The 27,575-nt window shown below is 43.1% G+C and overlaps 1 protein-coding gene across 1 annotated transcript; it reads right to left on the bottom strand.

Moving 5' to 3' along the window:
• On the bottom strand, positions 1-27,575 carry CCL28 (C-C motif chemokine ligand 28). Its single transcript, XM_044241379.1, has 3 exons — positions 27,440-27,575; positions 4,195-4,321; positions 1-565 (listed from the first exon to the last, which is right to left on the bottom strand). The coding sequence occupies exons 1-3, from the start codon at positions 27,501-27,503 to the stop codon at positions 373-375; spliced, it is 384 nt and encodes a 127-aa protein (XP_044097314.1). The 5' UTR covers positions 27,504-27,575; the 3' UTR covers positions 1-372.

Below are 27,575 nucleotides of genomic sequence, written 5' to 3'. Positions count from 1 at the left end.
GAGAAAAGAGAGAAAATAAATGTGGCAAAATATTAACAATCATTAATCTACGTGAAAGGTACGTAAGTGTTCATTGTGAAAATCTTTCAACTTCTCTGTAGGTTTGCAAATCTTCATTATAAAAAAGTTGGAGAAATTAGATCTGTATGCTGCTCTTAAAATAGGATATGAAGAGAAGTAATATCTTTTCATTTCATTTTCAGATGAGCATATTATTGGCTACGTTTGCATCCTGCATAATTGTTCCTTTAAAATGTATAGTTTGTTTTGCCCTGTCGACTCCCAATAAGGAACTTTCGCGAGAGAAATTTACAAGCAACCATGGCCAAGTCCAGTTGAGGAACTGTCTGTGTAGGTTCATTTGCCAACGCCTTAATAAGGAGTTTTATGGCTGTGGATTTCTGGTTTCCCCTGATGTGCTCCTTTACTTTTCCTCTGGCCAGCGTGTTTCTTCTTGTGGCAGATGTTGCCTTTGGCGTTTTTCTTGGCTGCTTGTTCTTTTAACCACTGCTTAATAAGAGGACTGTGCGGGCTGACACAGATTCTTCTGCGCCTGACGTGAAGGCTGCCATGGAGGGAAGATAAACAAAGTCACTGAAGGAAAGGCCAAGTAAAAACTTAGTGACTCAGAGGGGCACCTGGGTGGCTCAGTGGGTTGAGCCGCTGCCTTCAGCTCAGGTCACGATCTCAGGGTCCTGGGATCGAGTCCCACATCGGGCTCCCTGCTCAGCAGGGAGCCTGCTTCCCTCTCTCTCTCTCTCTGCCTGCCTCTCTGTCTACTGTGATCTCTCTCTGTCAAATAAATAAATAAAATCTTTAAAAAAAAAACCAAAAAAAACTTAGTGACTCAGAAACAATTCCCAATGAGAGACATGAGACTGGAATTCTTAAGCCGCGGAGCCCACGAGGTTGAATCCTCACTTCCCCGTGGCCGGAGGTTCCTCAGACACAGCATGAGAAAGAGGAGGAAGGGCGTTTGGGTGGTTCAGTCAGTTAAGCATCTGCCTTCAGCTCAGGTCATGATCTCGGGGTCCTGGGCTGAGCCCCAAGTCAGTGTCCCTGCTTGGTGTGGAGCCTGCTTCTCCCTCTCCCTCTGCCTCTGCCTGCCCCCCTCCTTGTGCTCTCTCACTCTCTGTCAAATAAATAAATAAAATCTTAAAAAAAAAAGTGGGAGGGAGGAGGGAAGGAATGAGGGAAAGGAGAGAAACCAAGGGAAAATAATGGTATTTCCTGACCCAGAGCTTCGCCCAACAAACCCAACTCACACCTCACGGCCCATCTCATACATCTCTCCTCCACGCAGTTTTTCTAGATTGTCTTAGCTAAATGCCCTGTTTTCCCTTTGAGGGTCTCAGCATGACCTCTCCTCTGGGACTTAGCTTATGCTGTCTTTTGTATGACTTTTTGTTTCAAAACTCCTTGTCCTGGGGTGTGATGCTCCTTGAAGGAGGAATAGTCTGGAATTGTCTTGAAAAAAGCCCTTGTTCAGAGTAGGAATTCTGTAATTAGTTATAGACATGAAGTGAAAATTGTTCAAAATAAAAACAGTCTGGTTTTGTTTTTAACAAAACAGTCAACTAAAATATTCTAGGTGTTTGGTAACATTTTAATATACTATGGATTCAAACCCCTTCTCAAATATTTTCATGTTTTAAATTTTCTTTTACCTTGGGGTAAGAAAACCATAAAGCAGCACCCACAATTTCTAGGAACTGGAAGAATTTCTTGTTACAAAAGATACTGTGACTTTGGGGCGCCTGGGTGGCTCAGCGGGTTAAAGCCTCTGCCTTCGGCTCAGGTCACGATCCCAGAGTTCTGGGATCGAGCCCCGCATCGAGCCCCGCATGGGGCTCTCCGCTCAGCGGGGAGCCTGCTTCCTGCTCTCTCTCTCTCTCTCTGCCTGCCTCTCCGCCTACTTGTGATTTCTGTCAAATAAATAAATAAAATCTTTTTTAAAAAAAAAAAAAAGATACTGTGACTTTTTTTTTTTTTAAAGATTTTATTTATCTATTTGACAGACAGAGATCACAAGTAGGCAGAGGCAGGCGGAGAGAGAAGGAAGCAGGCTCCTTGCTGAGCAGAGAGCCCGATGCGGGACTCAATCCCAGGACCCCGAGATCATGTCCCGAGCTGAAGGCAGCGGCTTAACCCACTGAGCCACCCAGGCGCCCGGATACTGTGACTTTTAATTTGCCCCCAGGTGCCATCCGGCTCTTACTAAATGTCACGATGCTGCTGGCTCTCCACAGACATTCGGTATCCGGATAAGACAAAGCCCCTGCCTGTTACTGGGGAAAAAACCCAGAAGGATACAGAGTAGGTTGCCGTTTTTTCCAGATGACCCAAGAGGAATCATTCGCTACTGTGGGGACCTTGGAATGAAGGGAAAACCTGGAGAAGACCTCAGTGAGTTTCGGCATAATAAAGCCAGCAGGTGGGAATGTGAATTTGAAAGAAGTAAGGCTTCTTGAGAGGAGGACAATGCATTCTCTGAGTGTATTACGCTGAGAAGTCTCCCAAAGGGAAGCTGGCTGGTTTGCCAATGGCTGCTAGAGGACAGCACCCAGCCGTAGTGCTCAGAGGAAGAGGAAACAAAAAGGCGTTGAAGCTCCTATCATTCCCAAAGGCCAGCAAGAACCTGAGCAGACACCCAGCGGAGAAACGCTCCACTGACATCCAGTTAAGCAGAGTTCACAGCCCCCCGACCTGAAGGAACTCTATCAATGAACATCTTACAAACTCTTCCTCTGAAATTTTAAGAATCTTGTCTTGGAGACGTGTTTCTCAAAGTTGGGTGATAGTTGGATTCCTCTGAGAGGGAACAAAATGTACCTTAGATCTCAGAGAACGGTCTGCAGGACTCCGTGAACACAGTCCTGGAGACTCTAGGAGGGCAGAGTCCCTTAGGTTACCGCTTCATCCCCCAGCGCAAGTCGAGGATAGAACAGTGCTTGGTACAGAAACATTAATCAGTAACTATTTGTTGAACTCACTGAATAAATAAAGAGGCTTCTCAGTGACTCGGGAACTCAGGCATAAGCACTGGGCTTATCTGTAGCCCCAAGAAGGGGATACCCAGGGGCTCATTAGCATCTCCCCAGTGGCGTTAAAACCAGCACACCAGGGAGATGCCGGATACACTGTCCTCATGATCTGAAGGTGCCAGATACAATGAAGTTTGGGTTATGGTGGGTCCCATCATCACTTCTGAGAGATCTCTGAAGTATAAGGAGCTCTGAACGAGACCTGGTTCACAGCCCATCTCTGCCACTCTAGCTGTGCGTCACCAGATTAACTATATACTTATTGGGCACAGCTTTATCTTGTGTGACATGGAGATAATTTATGCCTTTCCTCACAGCATTGTTGTCAGAATCCAGATTTGCTACGTACCAATGAATTTCAGATTTTAAAGTTTCTATGGGGACATGAAGAACACAGAAATCTAAAGGTTTTTTTTCTTTAAAGGTTTTGTTTATTTGAGAGAGAGCATGAGCTGGGGGAGGGGCAGAGGGAGAAGTAGACTCCCTGCTGAGCAGGGAGCCTGATGTGGGACTTGGTCCCAGGACCCCGGGATCACGATCTGAGTCAAAGGCAGATGCTCAACCAACTGTGCCACCCAGGTGCCCCAGAAATCGAAAGTGTTTGATAACCGACCCAGAGGTAAGCTTGGAAAAGGTTCACCAGAAGACAACAGCCCAGAATCAAGAGCGAAGATGGGCATTTGGGTTTGATTGCATGTGACAGGTACAGACATCTACTTCTGTTTGAACCTTGTATATATTCTTGATGAATTACGGGAGTAAAAAATGACAGCAACCCATAAACTTGCCTGGAAAAAGCTACAGGTAAAGCCACAAAATAGAACAGAGACACCTTCCTTCTGTTTTGCTTTTTCACTCAGAATGTCCCTAGTTTTGTTTTGGAAAGTCACACACACCGTCCAATAACTGAAAGTATTGATCCTGAATTACAGCACAGCAGTGGGGGCCGCAGAGGCGAGGCTGGGGCTCTGGACACATAAGTCCTGGGAGACTGTGCTCACCCCGGGGAGCCTGAGGCAGGAATGGTGGACTATTTACTGTCCTCTCCCTCGTCTAAATGATTCTTTGTATGTTGCATATCAGGTAAAGCCTTGCCAACCTACCGCTCACGGACCAAGAAACAAACCCCAGGTTTAGCAAGAGCACTCACATGACAGCGGCCAAGTCACAGTCCCCATCAGCTCTCTGGATGCGACACAGATTCACTCTCTCCAGAAGCCTTCGCGAGATATGATGTGAAACCTCAGTGCAACAGCTGGAGGCAATGGGAAGTATGGCTAGAAGGAAAGAAGGAAAATGTTACATCTCACAGTTCATAGGACAAGAGCCTAGACACTCCAGAAACAAATAATCTGGGGCTCCTGGGTGGCTCAGTTGGTGAAGCATCTGCTTTTGGCTCAGGTCATGATCTTGGGGTCCTGGGATCGATCCCCATGCTGGGCTCCCTGCTCAGCTAGGAGTCTGCTTGTTCCTCTCCCTCTGCTCCTCCCCAGCTTATGTTCTCTCTCAAATAAATAAAATCTTTTTAAAAACCCCAATAATCCAATTTAAAAATGGGCAGAAGACAAGAACAGACATTTCTCCGAAGACATCTAGGTGGCCAACAGATACATGCAAAGATGCTCAACATCACTCATCATCAGGGAAATACTAATCAAAACCGCAATGAGATATCACCTCACACCTGTTCAGAATGGCTAAAATCAACAACACAAGAAAAACAGGTGTTGGTGAGAATGTGGAGAAAAAGGAACTCTTTTGCACTGTTGGTGGGAATGCAAACTGGGGCAGCCACTGTGGAAAACAACTCCTCAAAAGGTAAAAAATAGAACTCCCTTATGATCCAGTAATCACTCTGCAGGGTAACAAAAACACTTATTCAAAGGGATTCATGCACACCTATGTTTGTAGCAGCATTATTTACAATAGCCAAACTATGGAAGCTGCCCAAGTGTCCATCAATAGACGAATGGTTAAAGAAGATGTGTATTCCACACACAGTGGAATATTACTCAGTCATCAAAAAGAATGAAATACCACAGGATTTCACTCATATGTGGAATTTAAGAAACAAATGGAAAAGAAAGAAAAGGGAAGGAAAGGAAAGAAAAGAAAAAGAAAGGAAGAAGGAAGGAAGGAAGGAAGGCAGGAAGGCAGGCAAGCCAAGAAACAGACTCTTGACTATAGAGAACAAATGAATGGTTACCAGAGGGGAGGTGGGTGGGGGATAGGTTAACAAGTGATGGGGATGAAGGAGGGTACTTGTGATGAGCACTGGGTGTTGTATGGAAGTGCTGAATCACTTATTATGCACAGTGGAACTATACTGGAATTTAAAAACAAAAACAACAATAAAACTAATGGCCTCTCCTCCGTTTTTACTTTACATTTAAATTCAACTAATTAACATACAGTATGTATATTATTAGTTACAGAGGTAGAGGTCACTGATTATAGAACACCCAGGGCTCATTATATCGTGTCTGGTTCTCAGATTCCAGAGAAACAGAACGCCAATTCACTCAAGCAAGGGGAAGACACTTACTGGCGGTTTTGTGAATGCAAACCTGGGACAGGACATGTTCCTTCCTTCCAGAACTAACATTGTATTTGGGGAAGATAAAACATTAAGTATAGGCAAAGACACAAAACCGGGGAAGAGATGAAAAATAGCTCCAGACAACAAAGCTAGTAGATCGAAGACTGGCTTGATTAGAGATGAAAGAAGTGAGTGTCCCACCCAGTTGAGAAGAGGAGGACCACATGGGCCCCTGGAGCAGGTTTAGGTTTCCTACCAAGGAAGGACTTGGATGAATCTTTAAGGATTTGGATGGGTGGAGAAAAATGAAGACAACTTGTCAAGACTAAAGGAAGTATGTGGTCAAGAATTCTGAGACAGGAATGCCCAAATGCATTGAGGGCATGGAGAAAAATCAACCACTTCATCTGAACTGAGTAGTTAGGAAGGTGAGTGATGGAAGATATGGTTCAAAAGATAGACAGAGATCACACTACTGAGGCCCTAAATGTATGTCTAAGGAGGACATATTCGGAACTAAATGCTTAGGATACAATCCTCCTGGCCCACTCCACTGTACTTCTGGAATTCTGTCCTTCTAAAAGGCTCCCACAAGTCTTGAAGACAGGTACATAGCTGTTCACTAGAGCAAAACATTAGAGCCCACCTAAATGTTTACCAATATAATAGTAGATCCAAATGGGAAAAAGGATGACATATTTATGTATATATACACTAAGGTAAATTAATGTGGAATTTAAGAAACATAATTTATTGTTTAATTATAAGAAACACAATTTACTGTTAAGTGAGAAAAGCAATTTTCAGTCCAAGAACTGTAAATGATTCCACTTGTATAAAAAGAATGTGTCAGATACACAGAGGGAAAAATTATGGAAATATATACGCCCAAATTTATAAGCAAGGACTATTTCTAGAGAGGGGGCAAATTTTCAACAAGCATGCAATATTTTTGAGTAGGGAAGACAGGGTTGGCATCAGAGGACATGAAGTTGGACTCAATTTTAAAAGACGAGTAAAAATTCACCTGATTGAGAGGAAATGGAACATTCCAAAGAGAAGGAACTGCGTGTCCAGAACACCGGGGTAGAAGAGAAAGAATGCTTTTCTCAGTTGTGTATTCAGAGTCTGAGTCAAACTCCTAGAAGAACCTGGTGTCTTAGAGCAGGCAAGTATTCTCTGGCAAGATTCCTGTCAACAATGAGGCAAGAACCTCCGTTCTGGCTTTGGGTCTTCTCCAGAGCCTTGGGTAAATGCCTTGAGTCTCAGAGAAAATGCCCGAGTCTCAGAGCCTCAAGCAGAATCTGTAAAAAATCAGCCGGAGCTCTTTCCCTCCAGAAAGAAAGACTTTTAACTTCTCCTGTGCCATCATGGGTCCTGAATAGCCCAATGCTGCCATATTTAGAATAGAATCTCAGCTTGAGATATAGATCAGTATCAACTTAGCATCAGCTCAATACATGTATTTTTAATTCTTGGGAAATTAAAATATATATATACAATCCCCATACACACACACACACAAATAAAATATATATATAATCTCCATATATATTAATTATATTTACATAAATCCATTTACCAAAAGAAGAGTGTCTTCAATAACTTTTATTTTTTAAATTCCTTTAAAGGTTTATTTATTTGAAAGAGAGAGAAAGAGAGCACATACACACAAGCAGACAGAGGGACAGAGGGAAAAGGAGAGGGGAATCAGATTCTGCACTGAGCTCAGAGTCCGACTCAGGGCTTGGCTTGATTCCAGGAGCCTGAGATCATGACCTGAGCCAAAAACCAAGAGACCAGCATTCAACTACTGAGCCACCCAGGTACCCCTAGATAATTTTTATTTATTTATTTATTTTTAAAGATTTTATTTCTTTGAGAGAGAGAGAGAGAGAGCGCACAAGCCAGGGGGAGGAGAAGCAGGGAGAGAAGCAGACCTCTTGCTGAGCAGGGAGCCTGATGGGGGGACTTGATCCCAGGACCCAGGGATCATGACCTAAGCCAAAACAGATGCATAACCAACTGAGTCACCCAGGTGCCCCTCAATAACCCTTAAACCGCTAATTTAAATTAATATAGTTGAAACATATGCGTGTAAGTGATTAAGAGTGTTAATGGCCCTGCTCAGTCTCACTTCTGTTTTTTTTTTTTTTAAAGATTTTATTTATTTGACAGAGAGAGATCACAAGTAGGCAGAGAGGCAAGAGGAGGAAGCAGGCTCCCTGCTGAGCAGAGAGCCCGATGTGGGACTTGATCCCAGGACCCTGAGATCACGACCTGAGCCGAAGGCAGCAGCTTAACCCACTGAGCCACCCAGGCGCCCTCACTTCTGTTTTAATTTAGCTGTCATGCAAGTCTGCAGGAGCCCAAACAAGGAAAATGTTTACCCTTCCCACTGCAAGCCGTGTCATGCCTCAAGGATCCACCTCTTTCCTCTCAATCTAGAGCCAGTAAGGAGCTTTTCATTTTGTTATGTGTGTGACGAATGTGCAGAGAGGAACACCCAAGCACTGAACAACCAGATTCACTGGACTAGGAAAAGCAAACATGTACTGAGTGTCCACGCTCTGCCAAGTCCTGAATCCTGCATTAGAAACGTTGAAATAAACAAGGCATAGTTTCTGTCCTTGTGATAGAGTCCAGTGGGCGGCAGGGAGGTAAACAAATAATCACAACACAGCAAAACACATGTTAACAGACTGATGGTCAAAGTGGAACGGGCTTACAGGGGGAAAGAAGCCAGATTCAAAAGGCCACATAACTGTATGATTCCATTTATAGGAAATGTCAGGATGGGCAAATCCACACAGAAAGTAGATTAGTTATTGCCAGGGTGCGGGTAGGCGGAATTGGGGAGTGACTGCTAACTGGAGAGTAGTGATGCTTGTACAAATCTGTGAATATACTAAAAACCACTGAATTACACACTTTAAAATGGTGAATTTTGTGGTATGTGAATGGCATTTCCATTTTTTAAGTGCTACCAGAGAACAGAACATTGGTTGTCCTTACATTTATTAATGCATTCATTTCCTAAGACCAATTACTTCTTTAGCAATGCTGTGCTGCCTTTTCTACAAGTCAAACTATTTTAAAATCCCAAGCAAAGTTTTGGGTTTATTCATGTATCCATCCATTCACTCATCATCTTACTATGTAAGGATTACTATGTGAATTCTTACAGAGTGAGCGCTCTCTCTCTCTCTCTCTCTCTCTATTCTTATAAATTCGTACATAGTGAATCACTATGCTAGACCCTGGGAGTAGAGAGATGAAGAGTTTCTAGCCTCAGAGAGCTAATATTCAGATCACTGCTATTAGTTTTGACCCAAGCAGCTGTAAAATATGAAATGGACTTTCAGAAGCATTGTGGGAATTAAGAATCATAGGCAAGCCCGTGTGGTTCGGAATTTGAGTTATCGGAGTGGTGACATCAATTCAAGGAATAGTTTTAAGCCAGAAAAGCACCCAGGACCTTTATGCACTTACTAAGCTGGATTAATTTCTTATTTATCAAGGTAGGACGGGCACACCTGGAGATCACATAAACTACAATGGATTAACTATGGAAAGATAAGAGGCAGGCCAGATTTACTGCATGTTGGCAGAAGTGACTGGTGCCCTCCAGAGGCAGTCGGAAATGTAAAACACCAAGAGAGATGGAATCCTTTGAAGAGTGTTCAGAAGGCCAGGTAACTAAGACAGTTATCAGGGGAGTTCAGGGCAGGGCAATGTTAAGATTCTTCTGGAGAACACAGCCCCCTACAGGTGTTTGTATTCGGCCTCCTGCCAGAATATTTCCATTTCAAAGAATGGATAAGAATTTCCTCTATCTCTATGACCTGGAATTTCCAGATAGGAAAGATTTAGAAATGACAGTAAGGTTGAAAAAAGGGATAGTGTGACCTTTCTTCCACATTTAAATAGCTTTAATTCAATTGATACAGTTACTTGGTTGGGAAAGCAAGCTGAGAAGAGATTAGAAAGCTAAGCCTTCCCAAAACACCACGCTGGTCCACTGCTGCATAAAGCAAGGAATCCCATGGTAAAGAACCTGCTTTTGTTCCCAAACCGGACTTTACACAGACCTGTCTCAGGGAGTAGGGGTTCCCTGAGGGAAACATGGGAAGAAAATTTTTGCAAGAAAGAAGTCTTGCCGAGTGGGCTCAATAATACCACAGGGCCCAGAAGCGTGAATGAGCAATGGTCTCGGGTTTACTGTGAGGCTTGTTCCACTCCCCTCCACCCCCTTTCCTGACTGCCCCAGACATGCCCCTTTGCTTTGGAAAGGTCACTCTACAATGTGTTGGCCCCACCTGGGAATCTCTCTGAAAGTGACTTATGAGAACAGCAGATACCCTTCCCTGCTGGCCTGAGGTCATTCCTCTGGGGAAAGGGGACAACCACCAGGGGGGAGAGCAGTGGGTCAACAGCAGCTGTCCAACAGGGGCACCATAAACCTGCAGGTAGGGGCACCGGTTACTCGAGAACTCAGCCTCCCGAACGTATTGTTACAGGATTTCCTTTTCCTTCACTGCCCACAGTTCTTGGTCACGCTGCTTCGAAGAGTGAAGAGGTAGACCAGATGAAGAGCAGTGGGCAGCGAAGCAGTTTATTGAGTGATCGTACAAAGCTCCCCAAGAGAGAGGAGACCCGAGAGGGTTGCCTCCAGAGTTTCTAAGTTTAGGGGTTCTTACGGGCTTGTTGGTGGGCTGTTCTAATCTGATTTACCCTCCACACACGTGCCATCTAATCAGCTCTTTGTCATCTCTCTGTCACATGGGAAAGGGTGGAAGGCTCCCTCCAGGGTAGTGTAAAATCCTTTTCAGAGCGGTTTCCTCTTAGGGTGGGGGCCCCTCGTCCCTGCCTGTCTGCCTTCTAACTATCCTTCATCACGATCAGACCACCACTTCAGACTCCTAGAGGGAAAGGACCCTTCTCTATGACCCACAATTTGAGAATTATCAAGAATATCTGTATTGGGAATCCTGGGAAAACACCTATAATGACTGACTAGGGAAGGCCAGGACTCAGAGCATCATAATTTCTATTCACTGGCCAGTGAAGCCCGGACCATACAGTCTCCATGGGTAGCATCTGATTGTGTGTATTCAGTGAACTGAAGTCAATGTTTGAATCTTTTTTTTTTTTTTTTCTTTTTTTAAAGAGAGAGAGCATGAGCGAGGTGGGTGGGAGCAGAGGGCCAGGGAGAGAGGACGTCTTAAGCCCATTCCATGCTCAGTGCGGAGCCAGATGCAGGGCTCCATCTCACCACCTTGAGATTATGACCTGAGCCAAAATCAAGAATCGAATGTTTAACTGACTGAGCCACCCATGCACCCCTGTATCATCTTTCAAATATCTTATAGACTGTCCTGATCTTTGCCCCGTTACTAAAGACAATCTGCAACTGTCACTACATAAGAAGTGAGAAAACAAAGTAGGAGGAAAACACTTCTGACAGGAGGCAGAATGCGGCAAGGGTTCTATGAGAAAGAATGAGTGTCTGGAACATTAAGAGGCAGAAGAGATAAATTATAGCAGGGATCCACGTACATCTTCATCAAAGAGGTGGAATTTGAGCTGGGAACCTGGAAGATGCAGAGTTTGAACAGGGCCATAAATGTGGATGAGAATGGATCTAACATCTATGGAAATATTTCTAACATCATGATTTACTTAAACAATTTTCTGTAGAAATCTAAGTGTGGGGCGCCTGGGTGGCTCAGTGGGTTAAGCCTCTGCCTTCGGCTCAGGTCATGGTCTCAGGGTCCTGGGATCGAGCCCCACATCAGGCTCTGTGCTCAGCGGGGAGCCTGCTTCCCCCTCTCTCTGCCTCTCTGCCTGCTTGTGATCTCCCTCTGTGACAAATAAATAAATAAAATAAAATAAAAAATCTAAGTGTGGAGGGATAACTAATAACACTTCTGCTATTTTCCTTTGCTTGCAAAATAACACCTAAGAAAGTATAAAGGATGATACAACACCTATATACGCACCATCCAAATTTTACCAATTTTAATCCTTTTCCACATTTGCTTTCAGTCTTACCTTTAAGAAATATGTTTTCAATACTCTCCTGTTACTGTTAACAAGCACGGCTGCAATAAATACCCTTATGATGATATGAGGTTACATTTGTTGAATGCTTACTCTGGACCATCCACTGCCATATGCGAAGTCATTCATGCACAGCAACTCCATGCTGAAAGTACTCTATTTATCCCCACCTCATAGATGCGTTATTAATAAGAAGAAACATTACATAACTTTCTCCAGATTAAAGGGCAGGACAAGAAATGGTGGGGCTGGGATTGGAAGGCCAGAGACCACTTTTTTAAAACTACTAAACTCGGCTTTGCTTGGTCTTCTATGTCTCCCCCAGAACTGTATGAGAAATTCTCTAAGGCAGTGGTTTTCAAAACTAAATGCACATCAGAATCATTTGGAGGACTTTTTAAACCCAATTGCTATGGGGCATCTGGGTGGCTCAGTCGGTTAAACATCTGCCTCCAGCTGAGGTCTTGATCCCAGGGTCCCTCTCAGTGGGGAGTCTGCTCTCCCCTGCTTGCACTCATGTGCTATCAAATAAATAAAATCTTTTAAAAAAATAAAATAAACCCAATTGCCTCAATCCTTCCCCAACTTTAGGTTTCTGATTCCATCCCCATCTGGGATGAGGCCTGAAAATGTGCACATCTAACAACTCCCCAGGTGATGCTGATTCTGCCAGTTCTGGACCACACTTGGAGAACCACTGCTCTAAAAGAACAGACCTATGCATGGCATTGCTAGGTTGTAGGAAATACTTGCTTTGGCAGCACATATACTAAAATCAGAAGGCTGGAGAGAGGAAATGTGCACCTTCTCCTGTATGTGATATGGGCAAACTGCTCTCAAAGTGATGATACCCATTTACACTCCCACCGGCAGTGGATTCAAGTTCCATTTCTGTACATTCTCCACAACACTTCATAATATCACTTTAAAATTTTGCTGATCTGGGGGGATTGAAATGATATTGCAATGTGGCCTAAATTTACCATTTCTATATGAGTGAATGGCTATTAAATTAACTCTTTAAATTGCTAAATCCTATTCTACCAGCTTTTTTGTTTTTTACAGTTTGTTCCCCCCCAACTACTTATTTAAAAGAATTCATAAAATATCTTGGATTCCAATCTTTTTTTATTAGAAACTGTTTTTTTCCACTTGGTAGCTCATCTCTTAACTATGTTTAAAGTTTTTCTTTACGGTTTGCTATTATATCATATTTAGCAAATCCTTGTCTGGCCAGAAGTCATAAAAATAACATTTTGTTTTAAAAGCTTTGCTTTTTAGCAATGGAGTTTGTCTGTTCTTGCCACAGAGCCCAACTCACCAGGCCTCAGGTTCCATGCTGAGGCTTGAGGCTAAAGTTCCACCCAGGGTGAATCCTTCCTTAATTAAAGTTGCCTCCTGGACAATTTCCCCCGCAAACGTATCTTAGGGTGGCCAGTTGAGGACCTGGGACCTGGCATCAGATCCCATTATCAAATCTCAACAGGCTTCCCCCAGGCGCCCTATACTTCCTTTTGGATTGTTTACCTCCTTATAGAGTCTTCATTATTTTGGTTTATAGATCTATTTCCTTTGCTTGAATCTACATTCCTTGATTGAAAGGACGGTGCTTTATCCATCTTCATATCCTTGGTGTCCAGGACATAACTGGTGTTCAGTTAGTATTTTGAAATTAAAAAAAAAAAAAGCTTTGTCTTTTATACCCAGAATTTATGCTGTTTATGTTGTTAGCCAGAAAAGGAACTGTCTGCGTGAGGATAACCAAAATCTCAGAACCATAAAGGCAAATAAAGATTATTTCTCCATTTATAAAGGACAAAGAGACCATTTCCCCCTTACCTTCTCTCTTAGGAATGTTTCCTTAGAGACATTGTGAAAATCTGAGTCCTTACCCTAACCTTTGCAACAGAGGCAAATTTCCCTAAGGATTAAACCCAGTCTCCAGTTGTTATACTACAGCTATATATCTAAGGTCACTGCCAAAGAACCTCTAGATATGTAAAAACATCCCTCTGGAATTAGCTCAGGGTCTCTCACAGGATGTACGGGGACTGCCAAAGTTGCAAACCTCTGTTTTTCTGAAGAGATGTTATTCTTGCTTCTTGTTTCCTGTATAAACTATGTGCGATTCTGTCCTAACTTCAGTCACTTTCAAAGGGCTTGTAAATCTGCTAATGCTCACTCAATAATATAGTGTTCTCTTGTCTATTTCAGTAGAGGGATCTTCTGTTGGCCGGATAGCTTCCTTTTCACAGTGGAACTGCCCAGTCTCATGGATACTGTAGACACCTCTTAAGTCTTCATGTTCCCGTATATGCATAGGGCTGTTTCTAGACTTCCTCTGGATTCATTGCTCTATTCACCACTGTCTCAACTGAAATGACTTTTTAATCAATCCTAATACCCAACACAATTAAGTCTCCATACCCAACTTGTTCTTCAAAACTGTCTTGACTGTTCTTGCCCCTTTACTATTCTTATAAATATTAGAATCTGCTTGTTAAGTTCTACAAAAATCTTTGAAATTTTGGTTAGAATTGTGCTGAATTTATTAATTATTTTGGAAGACCGAACAACTGAAAAATATTTTCCCCATCCGTAAGTGTGGAATTCTCTCCAGTTACTCAAGGTTTCTTTGATGTCCTTCAGACCTTTATGAAGAAAATAATATATAATATTGTCATGTATTTTATCTTAGATCTATTCCTAGGTACCTTATAGGTTTTGTGCTATTGCTAATGGTCTTTTGAAAAATTACTTTTTCTAATTAGTTATTTTTGATGTGTAGAAATGCTATGGATTGTTTTATATTGATCTTGTATCCAGCAACTTTGCTGAACTTTTTTTAGGTATAATAGTTCAGAGCTGATATTCTTTGGTTTTTCTGGTAAACAGATGTTTTTATTTCTTCCTTCTCAACTTCTTTATAGCAATGAAAGGATTTTCTCCTTTACTTTTTAAAATTAAAAAAAAAATTTTAAGGTAATCTTTACACCCAATATGGGACTTGAACTCACAACTCCAAGATCAAGAGTCACATGCTCTACAGACTGAGCCAGCCAGGAAATCTAAGGTTTTCCTCCTTTAATTCCTTACTTTGCTAGATACTGAGAACAGTGCTTAGCCCACAGTAAACATAATACACAAATTTTAAACTACTATGATGGATTAATCTATTTTCTTCCTTGCCCTCCTGGGATAAAACAAAGTTGGTCATAATGTACTAATTTTTATATGATTCTGAGTTTGATCTGCTATTTATTTAAAATTCTGCATTTATTTTCATAAACAAGAGTAGTCCATACTTTTATCCCCTGATGTCAATCTTGAATGTTTTGGTATTAACGTTATATTTATCTCAACAATGCACTGGGTAGCTTTCTCTGTTATTCTATATTTGAAGAGTCAGTATAAGGTGAGGATTCTGTTCCTCCACTGCTTCCTAAAACCTCTGAAATCATCTAGGCCTGGTGTCTATTTGAGAGAAACGTGTTCAACTCTGATTTAATTTCCTTAATAGTTATGTGCTTTTCGGGAGGGTTTCCTGTATCTTCTCCAGTCAATCTTGGTATCTTAGTTTTCTAAGAAACTGCCCATTTCGTCTACAATTTCTAATTTATTTTCATTGAAGGCATTCAGAAAACTCCACCTCCCCAGAAATGCCACTCTGGCATATTGATTTTAAGTTTAAAAACTCAACTTAAAAAAACAACAATGCAAAAAGGGCATTCTAAATTTCCTAAAAGCAGGACATAAAACTCCCAGGTAAAAGGTGCCCTCCTCCCACTTGGAGGAAGAGACATTTTTATCACCAGAGGGCGGCACTTCACCCCTCTCAGCGTAGTGAGATGGTGTTACCTCACTCCAGAGGGAAGCTGAGGCCCAGGGAAATCTGTACAAACCAACCCTGTTAAACTAACCCTTATCGCCCTGGTCACTTTCATGATTAACGGCCCTAGGCCATGTCCCATCGTCTTGTTACTTTTACACAATTTATCACTCCGTCTAACTTTCTAATTGTTGACTCAACCTGCTCCTTTGGATCTTCATTTCCTAATGAAGGCTCCCATGCCACCTAAAACTTTACATAGGTTTGTAGGCTTTCCCCCTTTTAATGTCTTGTTTAGGGGCCACAGTCAAGAACCTAGAAAGGAAGGAAGAAAAGGGTTTTTTCCTCCCCTACATCACAAAGTTGCATAGCATTATCTGCAGTTGGGGCTTGCTTTTTTTTTTTGTAATTCTTAATAGTGTTTGCAGAGAAGGCTCCTGTGCAAGTAACCACTTAAAGTCTGGGTCCAGATAATACACAAACTATTTATAAACTTACAAATGTAATTTGTTTTGAAACTAAAAACTTCGATTCATAGGTTAAAGAAAACATAAATTCATAGTAAAGATACTTCGATTCATAGGTTAAGGTCAAAAACAAAACAAAAAAATCACCCAATATTTAATTTGAAAAGTGGAAGTATTACTTATTACAAAGGGTGGGATATAAACTTAGCTTAAGTTCATTTATTTAAAACACAAGCACGAAAAATAAACGTTCTACCCAAGAACCTGCAAAAGAAAAATCAGGAAACTAAACCAAACCAAAGGTGGGGAAAAGACAAAAGCACGACGTCGCGGCGCTTTACTGCTGTCGCGCTCACGTGTCTGCGGTCGTGGCGGCCGCGAAGGAGGAGAGGCTGGGAGCGGGAAACTTGGTGCTGGAACCCGAGCCCAAGCCAGAGCCCAGCGAAGAGAGCCTGCAACGGGAAGCGGGCGGCGTTTCCCTCGATACACTAGGGCCAGGTCCCGCCGCTCTTCCGGCCTTTGCGCGTGCGCAACGGGCCTGCCCCCGCCAGGCGAAGTCCCGCGGCTTTTCTGTTAGCCCGTGAGTGGCGCGCGGCGCACGGAGAGGACGCTGACTAAGAAACGGCCCAAGCGGACTGAGGAATACGCCCAGGGGAGGGGCTCCGGTCGCCCACAGGCGCTTGCCACTTCCGGGAAGGCCAGGAGGAAGTGCACGCACCTGCTCTGCGTGGCGTGGGGCTTCCCCAGGCCGCTCCCGAGTCCAGCCTCTGTCGGGGCATCCTAGGGACAGCGCGGACCGGTCCCCGAGGGCCGAACGCGGCCTGGCCTCCCGCTGCCTGCCCGTCATAGAGCTGCGGGGAGAATTCAGTTTTTTGGTTGATCAGAGTCTGATGCGAGTATATTAAAAATCTAACACTATTGTCGAGATTATGTCAGATTTTTTGGTTACGATTTTGCAATATATCACTTGGGGTTATATTTTCTGAGGCACACAGCCGGGATCGGAGTGAGGCACTAGCTTCGGGGGCAATTTTTTTTTTTTTTTTTTAAGATTTATTTAAGAGAGAGACAGCACCTGAGAGAGAGAGCATGAGCAGGGCAGAGGAAAGAGGGAGAAGCCGACTCCCCACTGAGCAGGGAGACCACTGGCGGGACCCCAGGACCCCAGGATCCTGACCTGAACCGAAGGCAGACAACCAACGGAGCCACCCAGGTGCACCAGGCGCAAAATATAAATGAGTGCCCCCAAAACTCAGTAATTGAGATTAAATAATATTTTTAGACAAATTTTTTTAAAAATAAAAGTTTATACATAAAAAGTATTTGATGAGGGGCGCCTGGGTGGTTCAGTGGGTTAAAGCCTCTGCCTTCCCCTCTGGTTATAATCCCACCGTCCTCGGATCAAGCCTCGCATTGGGCTCTCTGCTCAGCAGGGAGCCTGCTTCCCGCCACCCACCCCTGCCTGCCTCTCTGCCTACTTGCGATCTCTGTCTGTCAAATAAATAAAATCTTTAAAAAAAAAAAAAAAAAACCTCAAAAAAAATGTCTCTGATGAATAAAATACAGTGGACCCTTGAACAACATGGGTTTAGACTGTGTGGGTCCACTTGTAAGGGATTTCTTTTTGATAAATACAGTGCCCTACATGTATTTTCCTCATTTTAATATTTTCTTTATCTTACTTTAAGAACATAGTATATAATACACGTAACATACAAAATATGTATCAGCTGTGTATGTTATTGGTAAAGCTTTCATTCAATGGTAGACTCCTAGTAAAGTTTTGGGGAGTCGAGTTAGGTGGGGATTTTCCACTAGGGTGTGGTGACCTGGGGGCCCCTAACCCTGGGATGTTCAGGGATCAACCTTACTACAATTTTAAATAAAAATGAAACTGGACCCTGCACTTGCATGACAGTCTTATATGTACCTTCTTGGTGAACTGATACTTTTTTATCCTCCTGTAACATTCCTTTAGTCCTGTTGCAAGTTTTTGCCTAAATTGTGCTTTTCTGATATTAATGTTGTGACATTAACCTTGTGGTTAAATTTACTTATTCACCTTATTTTGTGTTTTCTTTTTATCATTTTCCCCATTTCCTTCGTTGGACTGATAAGTTTTCTACATTTCCTTTATTTTATTTTATTTTTTACTGAAAATTTAGCCTGGATTTTGTCAAGGAAGAACTCCCTTGGAAAAATAGCAACACCATCTCACAAACGTTTTTGAGTCTGAATCATTTGAGTAAATTTATCATTTTACTAATGAAAGTGATTGCGAGGTCAATAAAATTCCTTAAGCATTTGTGGAGTGCCTACCTTGTGTCTCTCATTGTTCTAGGCACTAAATACACAAAAATTAGTCAAAGTATCTGCCCTCAGGATGCTTCCAATAGCAGATGTTTGTCTAACATTATCTTTCCGGTCCTCCTGGCTGCATGTAACATTAGAACCCATTCCTTCCTGGGAATTTTCCATATCCCTGGTTGACAAGACACTAATCTCTCCTAATATTCCTAATACTGAGAAATGACATTCTCTGCTCTTGAACTCCTCCACCTTTGCCCTCTTCTCAATAGTTAGCACTCCTCAAAGTTCCACCTTGACCTTTCACTCTTCTTTCCACTCACATCTTCTCATACTTTGAATTACTACCTGTGTCAGTAACTTGAAAATATCTTTGTCTACTCTAGCCTCTACCCCAATAATCCTGACATATATTCAACTGCCGTTGAACATACACTTGAAATATTCCACAGGCTCCCCAAACTTAACTGAAGGCATTATTTCTTACCACTGAAAAATCTGTTCCTTTCCTTTTCTCATCTCATTTAATGGTTATTTACAGCTACCCAGAAACCCATGTGTCATTCCATCCTCCTTCTGCACTCCCCACAGCCAGTCACAAACTCCCGTACGTTTTACTCTAACATTTCTCAGATTTGTCTCCCCCCTTTCCATCCCTGTTAACCAATGACCAAGTTCAAGATGTCATTAGTTATCTCCTTTTTCCTAGTCTTGCTGTTTTCCTATGTGAATCTCTGGACCCACAGCATCCTGTGCTTTCCTGTCATTGCCATATATAAAATTAAGAGTTTATGACTGTGTCTTTAGACTGTGAGCACCCACAGTATATATTTGTACCACACCACCTAGCACAGTACCTGGTATTCATGCTAAATAAATGTCTCCTAAGTGGAACTAAGCTCTTCTGTCTTAATTTCATTGTATCTTTTTAAAAAAGATTTTATTTATTTATTTGACAGAGATCACAACTAGGCAGAGAGGGAGACAGATAGAGAGAGAGGTGGAAGCAGGCTCCCCGCTGAGAAGAGAGCCCAATGCGGGGCTCTATCCCAGGACCCCGGGATCATGACTCGAGCCGAAAGCAGAGGCCTTAACCCACTGAGCCACCCAGGCGCCCCAATTTCATTGTATCTTGTTTTAAGCCTTTTAATACTATTAAAATAATTTTCCTTTTTTTAAGGAGATAAGATTATCTGTATTTGATCAAGGTCTTTTGTCCCAAATGTCCTTAAATTACACATGCTTTTCAGAAACATTATACCTCCACTGTCACTCAAGGATTAGGGGTCAACTAAATATGATAAATCATTTGTCCATTATATTTGATAATTTAAAGATATTAGTATCTCATTTAAAGTATTACTGTTTGAGAAAGACCATTATTATATGATCTCTCTGATAGAAGGAATTTGAGAGGCAGGGTGAGGGGGTCGTGGGGGAAGCAAGGGAAAACATGAAACAAGATGAGACAGGGGAGGGAGACAAACCATAAGAGGCTCTTAATCTCAGGAAACAAACTGAGGGTTGCTGGGGGTTGTGGGGAGAGGGATAGGTTGTTTGGGGGGATGGAAATTGGGGAGGGTATGTGCTATGGTGAATACTGTGAATTGTGTAAGACTGATGATTCGCAGACCTGTACCCCTGAAGCAAATAATACATTATATGTTAAATCAAAAAGTATGACTGTTTATCTAATTAATTAAAGTGTTATTGAGTCTGTTGGATTTGGCTTTTGTCATTATAATATTTCCAGTATTGTCAGAGAGTTGGGTGGGCCATTTCCCAAATATGTCTGTCCATGATTTGGTTCTGCCTGTGATCCAATTTTGTAAGAAGGTTTTAAAAATTTCCTGCTCAATATCTGTTAAGATGAATGCTAAAATACTACACATTAAATATGTGATATAAAAATTAGATTCTGGGTTTCAAGGAAATGATCCTGTTATTATAGAATGAGGAACCAGCTTCCTCTCTTACTTAGATGTATTATATAGCCTCTGGCCTCTCAAAGTGTGGTTCCCAGAGCTGTAGCAATGGCATCACTCTAGGGCTTATTAGAAATGCAGTTTGAAAAACACTGGTATAAAGAACACAGTAAAATAGAAACAAAGCAAAGGTTTATGCTACTACTGGAGAAAGGATTCCCAGGGTAAAGAACAAAACAATAAGAAAGATTCACTTGCCAGCTGTCAGTATCTCAAATTTGTGAGTGCCATTTAAGAAGGCCAGTATGTAAATAAACAAGGTCTTGAATGTGTTTGGTTAAGGATACATTTCCCTATTCTAGTGGACTTCACCCCTTATGGAGCTACATCACACTGTAGATGCCTACAAAGGAACGTGTCCACTGCTAACATCAAGGAAGCAGGAAGGACTCACCAAGCATTGATGCATGAAATTGCTATGCCTGAATAATATCCTCCCAGATCCTCTTTGGAGTGATGGGGTAATGTTTGGGTAGAGGAGAGAGAATGAGGCTTTTTCCTTTACCTAAATATGAAGCCATTTGGTCATTAGTACTTCTCACAGCATGGACACTTGGAGTGGTTGGGGGATAGTCCTGAAGGGGATGGGGATAATTTTGAGCCAGAGCGACATGCTAAAAGTCATTACTGCACAGTAGTTAAGTGTATGGAGACAAACAACCAGATTCAATCCCTGGCTTTATCACTTACTAGCTCATGTTGGATGAGTTACTTAGTTCTCTCTCTGTCAGTTTCTCCATCTGTCGTATCAGGGTGGTGACAGCACCGACCTCACAGGAGTGTTAAGAGCTTTGCATGGGTTTATATACTTAAGTGTTTAGAACAAAGTGACAAATGTTAAACACTCAATAATTAGAAACAAGGGGCAGGTGGGTGGCTCAGTCAGTGAAGCGTCTGCCTTCAGCTCAGGTCATGATCTCAAGGTCCTAGGATCTAACCTGCAATGGGGTCCTTGCTCATCAGGGAGCTTGTTTCTCCCTTTCCCTCTGTCTGCTGCTCCCCCTGCTTGTGCGCTCGCTCTCTCTCTCTCTCTCTCTCTCGCTCTCTGTCAAATAAGCAAATAAAATCTTTAAAATAATAATAACTAGAAACAAAACTGCATTGCCTGCTCCATAGTGGGTATCCAGTGTCAATATTAAGCGTTTGTGAAATGTGCCCATTGTCCATTTCCCCTCATCTTCAAGTTCGTCCTTAATTGCCAGTTCTGTGGAATTAACATGAGCCCTTTAAATGTTTTTCCTTCACCAGCAGGCCTGCCATTAAACTCCGTCATGGAGGACCCCGGAACGGCATTGCTGCAAGCAGGGGTTCTCCATCCAGGCCGCAGGTGCTCCTCCTGGGTGGGCTCACGCCGGCCCCACCCCCGGGGGCTGCCGCTCCTCTGCCGGGACAGGGGTGGGGGGGTGCTGGTAGCTTAAGACAGCTAGCCGCACTCGCTCAGGCGGTTTGGTGGCACTATGTCTCCAGCGGGACATTCATTTCCTTGCGAAGAACTTGCCCCGTGCCCTCCCTGCTGGAGGGCAGGCCAAGGGATTTCTTGGCCATTCCGGGAGCTGTGGCTGTGCCCTCTCCAACAGGGTCCGAATCTCAGCTGGGCGGGGAAGGGGGAGGACAGGATCTCTTCCTCCAAAACTCCACTTCGGCCCTCCCAATATCAGCCCTATCCACCCCGTACTCTTTTTTTTTTTTTTTTTTTTTAAGATTTTTTAATGTATTTATTTGACAGAGAGAAATCACAAGTAGATGGAGAGGCAGGCAGAGAGAGAGAGAGAGAGAGAGAGAGAGAGAGCCGGGCTGAGCAGAGAGCCCAATGTGGGACTCGATTCCAGGACCCTGAGATCATGACCTGAGCGGAAGGCAGCGGCTTAACCCACTGAGCCACCCAGGCGCCCCCACCCCGTACTCTTTAGAGCTCTGTGTGCCTCCTTCTAGCCCATCTCTTGGTATAGTTAATCCTTTGGTTCATTAATTTTTCCCTGTTCAAATTTTTGTCAGGTTTCTGTCTCTTAATAAGACTCTCGCTGATAATGAATGAATAAACGGAACTTCAATATTTCAAACTATTCCCAGAACTTTGTATGTTGTTTTTAAGATGAGTGACCCAAATTTTTAAGAAATGGCTATGTGTTAAATAGTTATACTCTTATCTATGATTAGTTAAATGAAGGGGTGCCTGGGTGGCTCGGTTATTTAAGCATCTCCTTTCTGCTCAGGTCATGTTCCCAGGACCCTGGGATAGATCCTGGCATTGGGCTCCTTGTTGGGGTGGGGGTGGAGGGTCTTGCTTCTCCCTCTCTGCTGCTCTCCCTGCTTGTACTCTCGCTCTCTCCCTCTCAAATGAATAAATAAAAATCTTTTTAAAAATCAAATGAAAAAAAAAAGTGGGTACTATGTAAATAGTTGTTCTTTTTATGTTTCTAAAAATCTGTATGCATATTTGTAAATGCACAGAGAGAGTTCTGGAAGGATACACAAAACCCAGAGGGGTTATTACCTCTGGATAGAGGAGAGGGATGAAAGGAATGGGGAAGGATACTTTCATATATTTTTTTTCCAATTTATTTATTTTCAGAAAAACAGTATTCATTATTTTTTCACCACACCCAGTGCTCCATGCAAGCTGTGCCCTCTATAATACCCACCACCTGGTACCCCAACCTCCCACCCCCCCACCACTTCAAACCCCTCAGATTGTTTTTCAGAGTCCATAGTCTCTCATGGTTCATCTCCCCTTCCAATTACTTTCATATTTTTGATGCTATATTTTCTATTTTAAAAGTTATACCGAGTACGTGTTACTTTTATAATTTTAGGAATTAAATTCTTTGATTTGTGTGACTTGTCATAATTTTAATTTAAAAAGTTGGTGATAGAATATGGTGAGAGGAAAGGGAAGGAAACTATTACTTTTTTTTTTTTTTTTAAGAGATTTCACTTGTTCATTTATTTGACAAAGAGAGCATGCACAGCAGGGGGAGCTGCCGAGGGAGAGGGAGAAGCAAACTCTCCCCTGAGCAGGGAGGCCCATGTTGGGCTCCATCCCAGGATCCCAGGACCCCAGGATCATGACCTGAGCCAAAGGCAGAGGCTCAACTAACTGAGCACCCTGAAAACTGACTTTTATTCAGCACCTCCTCTATGCCAAACACTTTCCATATGTAATCTCATTTAATGATGAGAATAACTAGGTAAGAGAGACATTATTGTTCCTGTTTTACTACTAAGAAAACGGGCTCAGAGCAATTAAGCAATTTCTCAAGTCCATGTATTTGGAATTTTGACCTGGCCTTTTGGATTCCAAAGTGACTCTTCCAGTCTGGCCAGTATTTCTTAAACTGGGTTTCATAGGAGGGGGCCTCTGGGTGTGTAGCAGGGAAAGAAACGCTTCTCATTCTGAACGTGGTAATATATGCACATAAAACTCAAAATTTGGGGACGCCTGGGTGACTCAGTTGGTTAAGCAGCTGCCTTCGGCTCAGGTCATGATCCCAGCGTCCTGGGATCGAGTCCCACATCGGGCTCCTTGCTCGGCAGGGAGCCTGCTTCTCCCTCTGCCTCTGCCTGCCTCTCTGCCTGCCTCTCTGTCTGCCTGTGCTCGCTCTCTCTCCCTCTCTCTCTGACAAATAAATAAATAAAATCTTAAAAAAAAAAAACTCAAAATTTGCATCTTAAGAATCGGTGTTATATTCATGTTTGGAATGATGATGTTAGTTTTGACCAAACATTAACTATTAATTTAAATTATTATTATTATATCAAAATATTCTTGGCTTTGTAGTTGTGTTTTTATTTAAATTTTAAATTTACTTGGGGGTTTCTATCTGGTTTCATGTTTATATATCAAGTAACATGGTAAAATAATTTAAAGGTCATCACTGAGAGTAAAAAAGAATGTTTTCCTTTAAAGGGGTCTGTACGCGACTCTGATTTGAGAAGATCGCTGTTATGTCATTCATTATGACATAGAAAGGACATTTAAAAACACCCTGGGGGTTTTATTTTGGGGTTCCTGGGTAGCTCAGTCAGTTGAGTTGCTGATTCTTGGCTTTGGCTGAGGTCATGATCACTGAGCCCTGGGAGAGAGCCCAAGTTGGGACTCCCTGCTCAGCGGGGAGTCTGCTTCTCCCTCCCCCTCTGCTCCTCCCCACTGCTCATTCTCTCTCTCTCTCTATCAAATAAATAAATTAAATCTTTAAAAAAGGATGCCAGCAGCAAGTCCTTAGCAAGTATCTGCATAAGGAAGGGCCATTCTACTCTGAGAAAACAGGCTGTCAGAAAGAAGAGGTCAATTTGGGTTCTGAAGAAAAATCCGCCACCTTGAGTCTGCCGGACACAAGCGGAGCCTTAGTCTCAATGTACAGTCGAAACTCCAGACCCACAAAGCCCTAGATGCGGTTTCAAAGAATCTGGCTCAGGGTCACTGAGGGTGGATGATAGACATTTTTATGGACTCACTATTGAGTTCTGGGAGCCAGCAACCACGTCAGCAGCTAGAGGGCTTGCCCTCCTACCTTTGGGTGGAATCCAAGCCTTTTAATTTCAAGCAAGTCAACTGCTTCCTGATTTATGCATAACACTCTGGGAATGCCAATTACTGAGCCATAACATTGAAATGGTCATTTACAGGCAACATTAAGATAATGGAACGGTTGATGCCCTGTAAGAACAAAATGTGTTTCTCCAAGTCTCAGACTGGCACAGGTCACTTCCTGATGCCCAGCCACAGCCTGTGACAGTTGCCAAAGCTGTCTGCTCCCCCTTCCCTGCCCTACTCAGTTCTCCCCCCATCCCCACCTCCCCTTCCTCTCTTGCCTTCCCCCTCCCAGGCCAGAATCCCTTGGACCCTTCCCCAGGATACGTGGGACATGGAGGTACTCAGTGGATGTCTTTTATGGAAAGCCCTTCATTGGTTGCCACTCTCCGTTCCACAACTGCTCTCAGGGATGGCTCATTTTTAAATGGCAGAGGGTTGGTGCTTCGCAGACCATGTGATTTTTCTGCCTTTGGAAGAAAGTCCTGAGAATAATCCAGAAGGTCACCGGGTTTCTCCTCCGGGGTCTCCTCCGTTCTCTTTCTTTCTTACCCTCAACAACTCTGCCTTTTTCAAACATCTCCATGTTTTGTGGTCCCACCCTCTCTGTCAGGACTCCATCCCACATGAAGCTTTGTCTTGTGTCCAACAGGGGGGGTCCCTTACTACCCCTGCCCCTCTGCCTGTCCTCCTCTCCTGTGGCAGGGGGTAGGGGGGCCGCTGATCTTGCTGAGGGGACAGTTGGAAACAGGAAGCTGACAGAAGAAATATACACTTTTACTTGAAAGTTTTATGTGGGGAAAAAAAAAAAAGATTTGCATTGCCAACTAGGAATAAGGCCTTATCAGGTAAGCCTTTGAGAGACAGTGGAAGTGAATCCTAAAATTTCTATGGTGCATTTTTCTGAAAAAATTTTATACAAACATATAAAATGACACACTGTGTCTTTGTCTTGATAAGACAGATTCATAGAAAGGAAGAAGAGGGGTGCCTGGGTGGCTCAGTGGGTTAAGCCTCTGCCTTCTGCTCAAGTCATGATCTCAGTGTCTTGGGATCAAGCCCCACATCCGGCTCTCTGCTCAGCAGGGAGCCCGCTTCCCCCTCTCTCTCTGCCTGCTTGTGATCTCTCTCTCTCTCATTCTGTCAAATAAATAAATAAAATCTAAAAAAAAAATAAATGAACAAGAGATCACACAGATTTTTTTCTGTACTCAGTCATATAACCCAGTACACAGGGGTCCTGTACTGGGGCCTCTGAACAAAGGCCTGTAGGAACCAGGCAGTTAAGAGGATGAGAGCCAACTTCAGAGAAGGACAGAGACTGGTCTGCCCCAGCCAGTTCTTGCCAGGGGACTTGGAACCATTGTTGCCAGCTGTGATTTTTCAAGAGAAGTTTTAAAATCCAATTTGTGTGTCTGTATGAGAATGTGTATATGAAATCTCTGTTTTTATTTTTTATTTTTTGAAATCTCTGTTTTTAAATGTTGGTTTAATGTTTTCCAAAGCAGACCAAACAAAACTTACATTTCACCTCTGTTCTAGATTTAGAGAATCTATTCAGAATAAAGGGGATAAGAGTCAAATAAGTGAAATAATAAGTACTTATGTTTAGGTTTTCCTAAGTACAGTAGAAAACATTGCTTCTGGTCCAAATGCAGTTATAATCTCCATATGTAAGCTAGCAATTCACAATTTAAGTTCCCTTTGATATAATTTGTATGGTTCAATCTTCTTTCTTTCTCCTTTATCCTTTTTTGTTGTTGTTAAAGACCCACTTTTTTTTTTTTAAAGATTTTATTTATTTATTGGAGAGAGAGAGAGACAGAGATAGCAAGAGAGAGCAGAAACAGGAAGGAGAGGGAGCAGCAGGCTCCTTGCTGAGCAGGGAGCCCAACGTGGGTCTCGATCCCAGGACCCTGGAATCATGACCTGAGCCAGGGCAGATGCTTAACCAACTGAGCCACCAAGGCACCCCAATACACATTTATTTGAGAAAGAGAGAGAAACCGGTGGGAGGGGGTGCAGAGGGAGAAGCAGAGAAGCAAACTCCCCACTGAGCACAGAGCCTCAGGCAGGGCTCAATCCTATGACCCCAAGACCCCAAAAGACCATGACCTGAGTTGAAATCAAGAGTCAGAGGCTTAACCAACTGAGTCACCCAGGCGCCCCTCTTCTGTATCCCTTTTTCAATGTCAGATTGAAGTTTTGGTTTTCAGCATCCACTGGGATGACTTTGCTGCTCACCAAACCCCTAACTGAGAAAGGTCAAGTCTGTCTTTCCTGTCAGAACATGCACACTTATGTCCAGTGTAGCAGGCTAGGGTGAGGGGGGAAGACAGATGAATAATAGGGGCTTTCCTCCAACCTCTACCTGGGGATTTTCTAAGACACTGTTGTCAGAAAAGGAAACATAGCTCAGAGTCGCTGTGCGGAAGAATCTCATCCTTCATGTGGCAAATTACTACCATTCCCGTTCAAATGAGGTTTCTTCCTTCTTGAAGGTCCAGAACTTAAACCTACACCACTCTCTTGTAGGTAATTGGAAATTCCTGCCCGAGGAGATGGAACTTCGTGCCCCACATTGCCGCCAGCCCCTCACTCCTTCCAGCTCCATCTTGGGAAGCAGTACCCCCTCTTTCCCCTGGAGGCTTCGAGAGACAGCACCCCCACTCACCTTCTGAGTTGGGAAGGGCCACACAGGCGGCCAAGACCATGAGAGTGAGTCCTTTCTGCTGCATTCCTGCCTGACTCCCCAGCCCAGGCTGCGCTGCGGGTGAGGCTAGAGGATCAGGAAACGGGGCTGGAGGTGG

This window comes from Neovison vison, chromosome 1 (genome assembly GCF_020171115.1).
Source record: "Neovison vison isolate M4711 chromosome 1, ASM_NN_V1, whole genome shotgun sequence".
Classification (NCBI taxonomy): Eukaryota; Metazoa; Chordata; class Mammalia; order Carnivora; family Mustelidae; genus Neogale; species Neogale vison.
The sequence above is the reverse complement of the archived record's forward strand: the minus strand, read 5'-3'. Positions and strand labels throughout refer to the sequence as shown.

Excerpts from the sequence above, each read along its gene's own strand:
- CCL28 (XM_044241379.1), bottom strand. The coding sequence starts at position 27,503 with ATGCAGCAGAAAGGACTCACTCTCATGGTCTTGGCCGCCTGTGTGGCC. Across the intron at positions 4,322-27,439 it reads GGCCCTTCCCAACTCAGAAG|CCATACTTCCCATTGCCTCC; the intron begins GTGAGTGGGGGT and ends CTTTCCTTCTAG. Across the intron at positions 566-4,194 it reads TGTGACTTGGCCGCTGTCAT|CCTTCACGTCAGGCGCAGAA; the intron begins GTGAGTGCTCTT and ends CCTCCATGGCAG.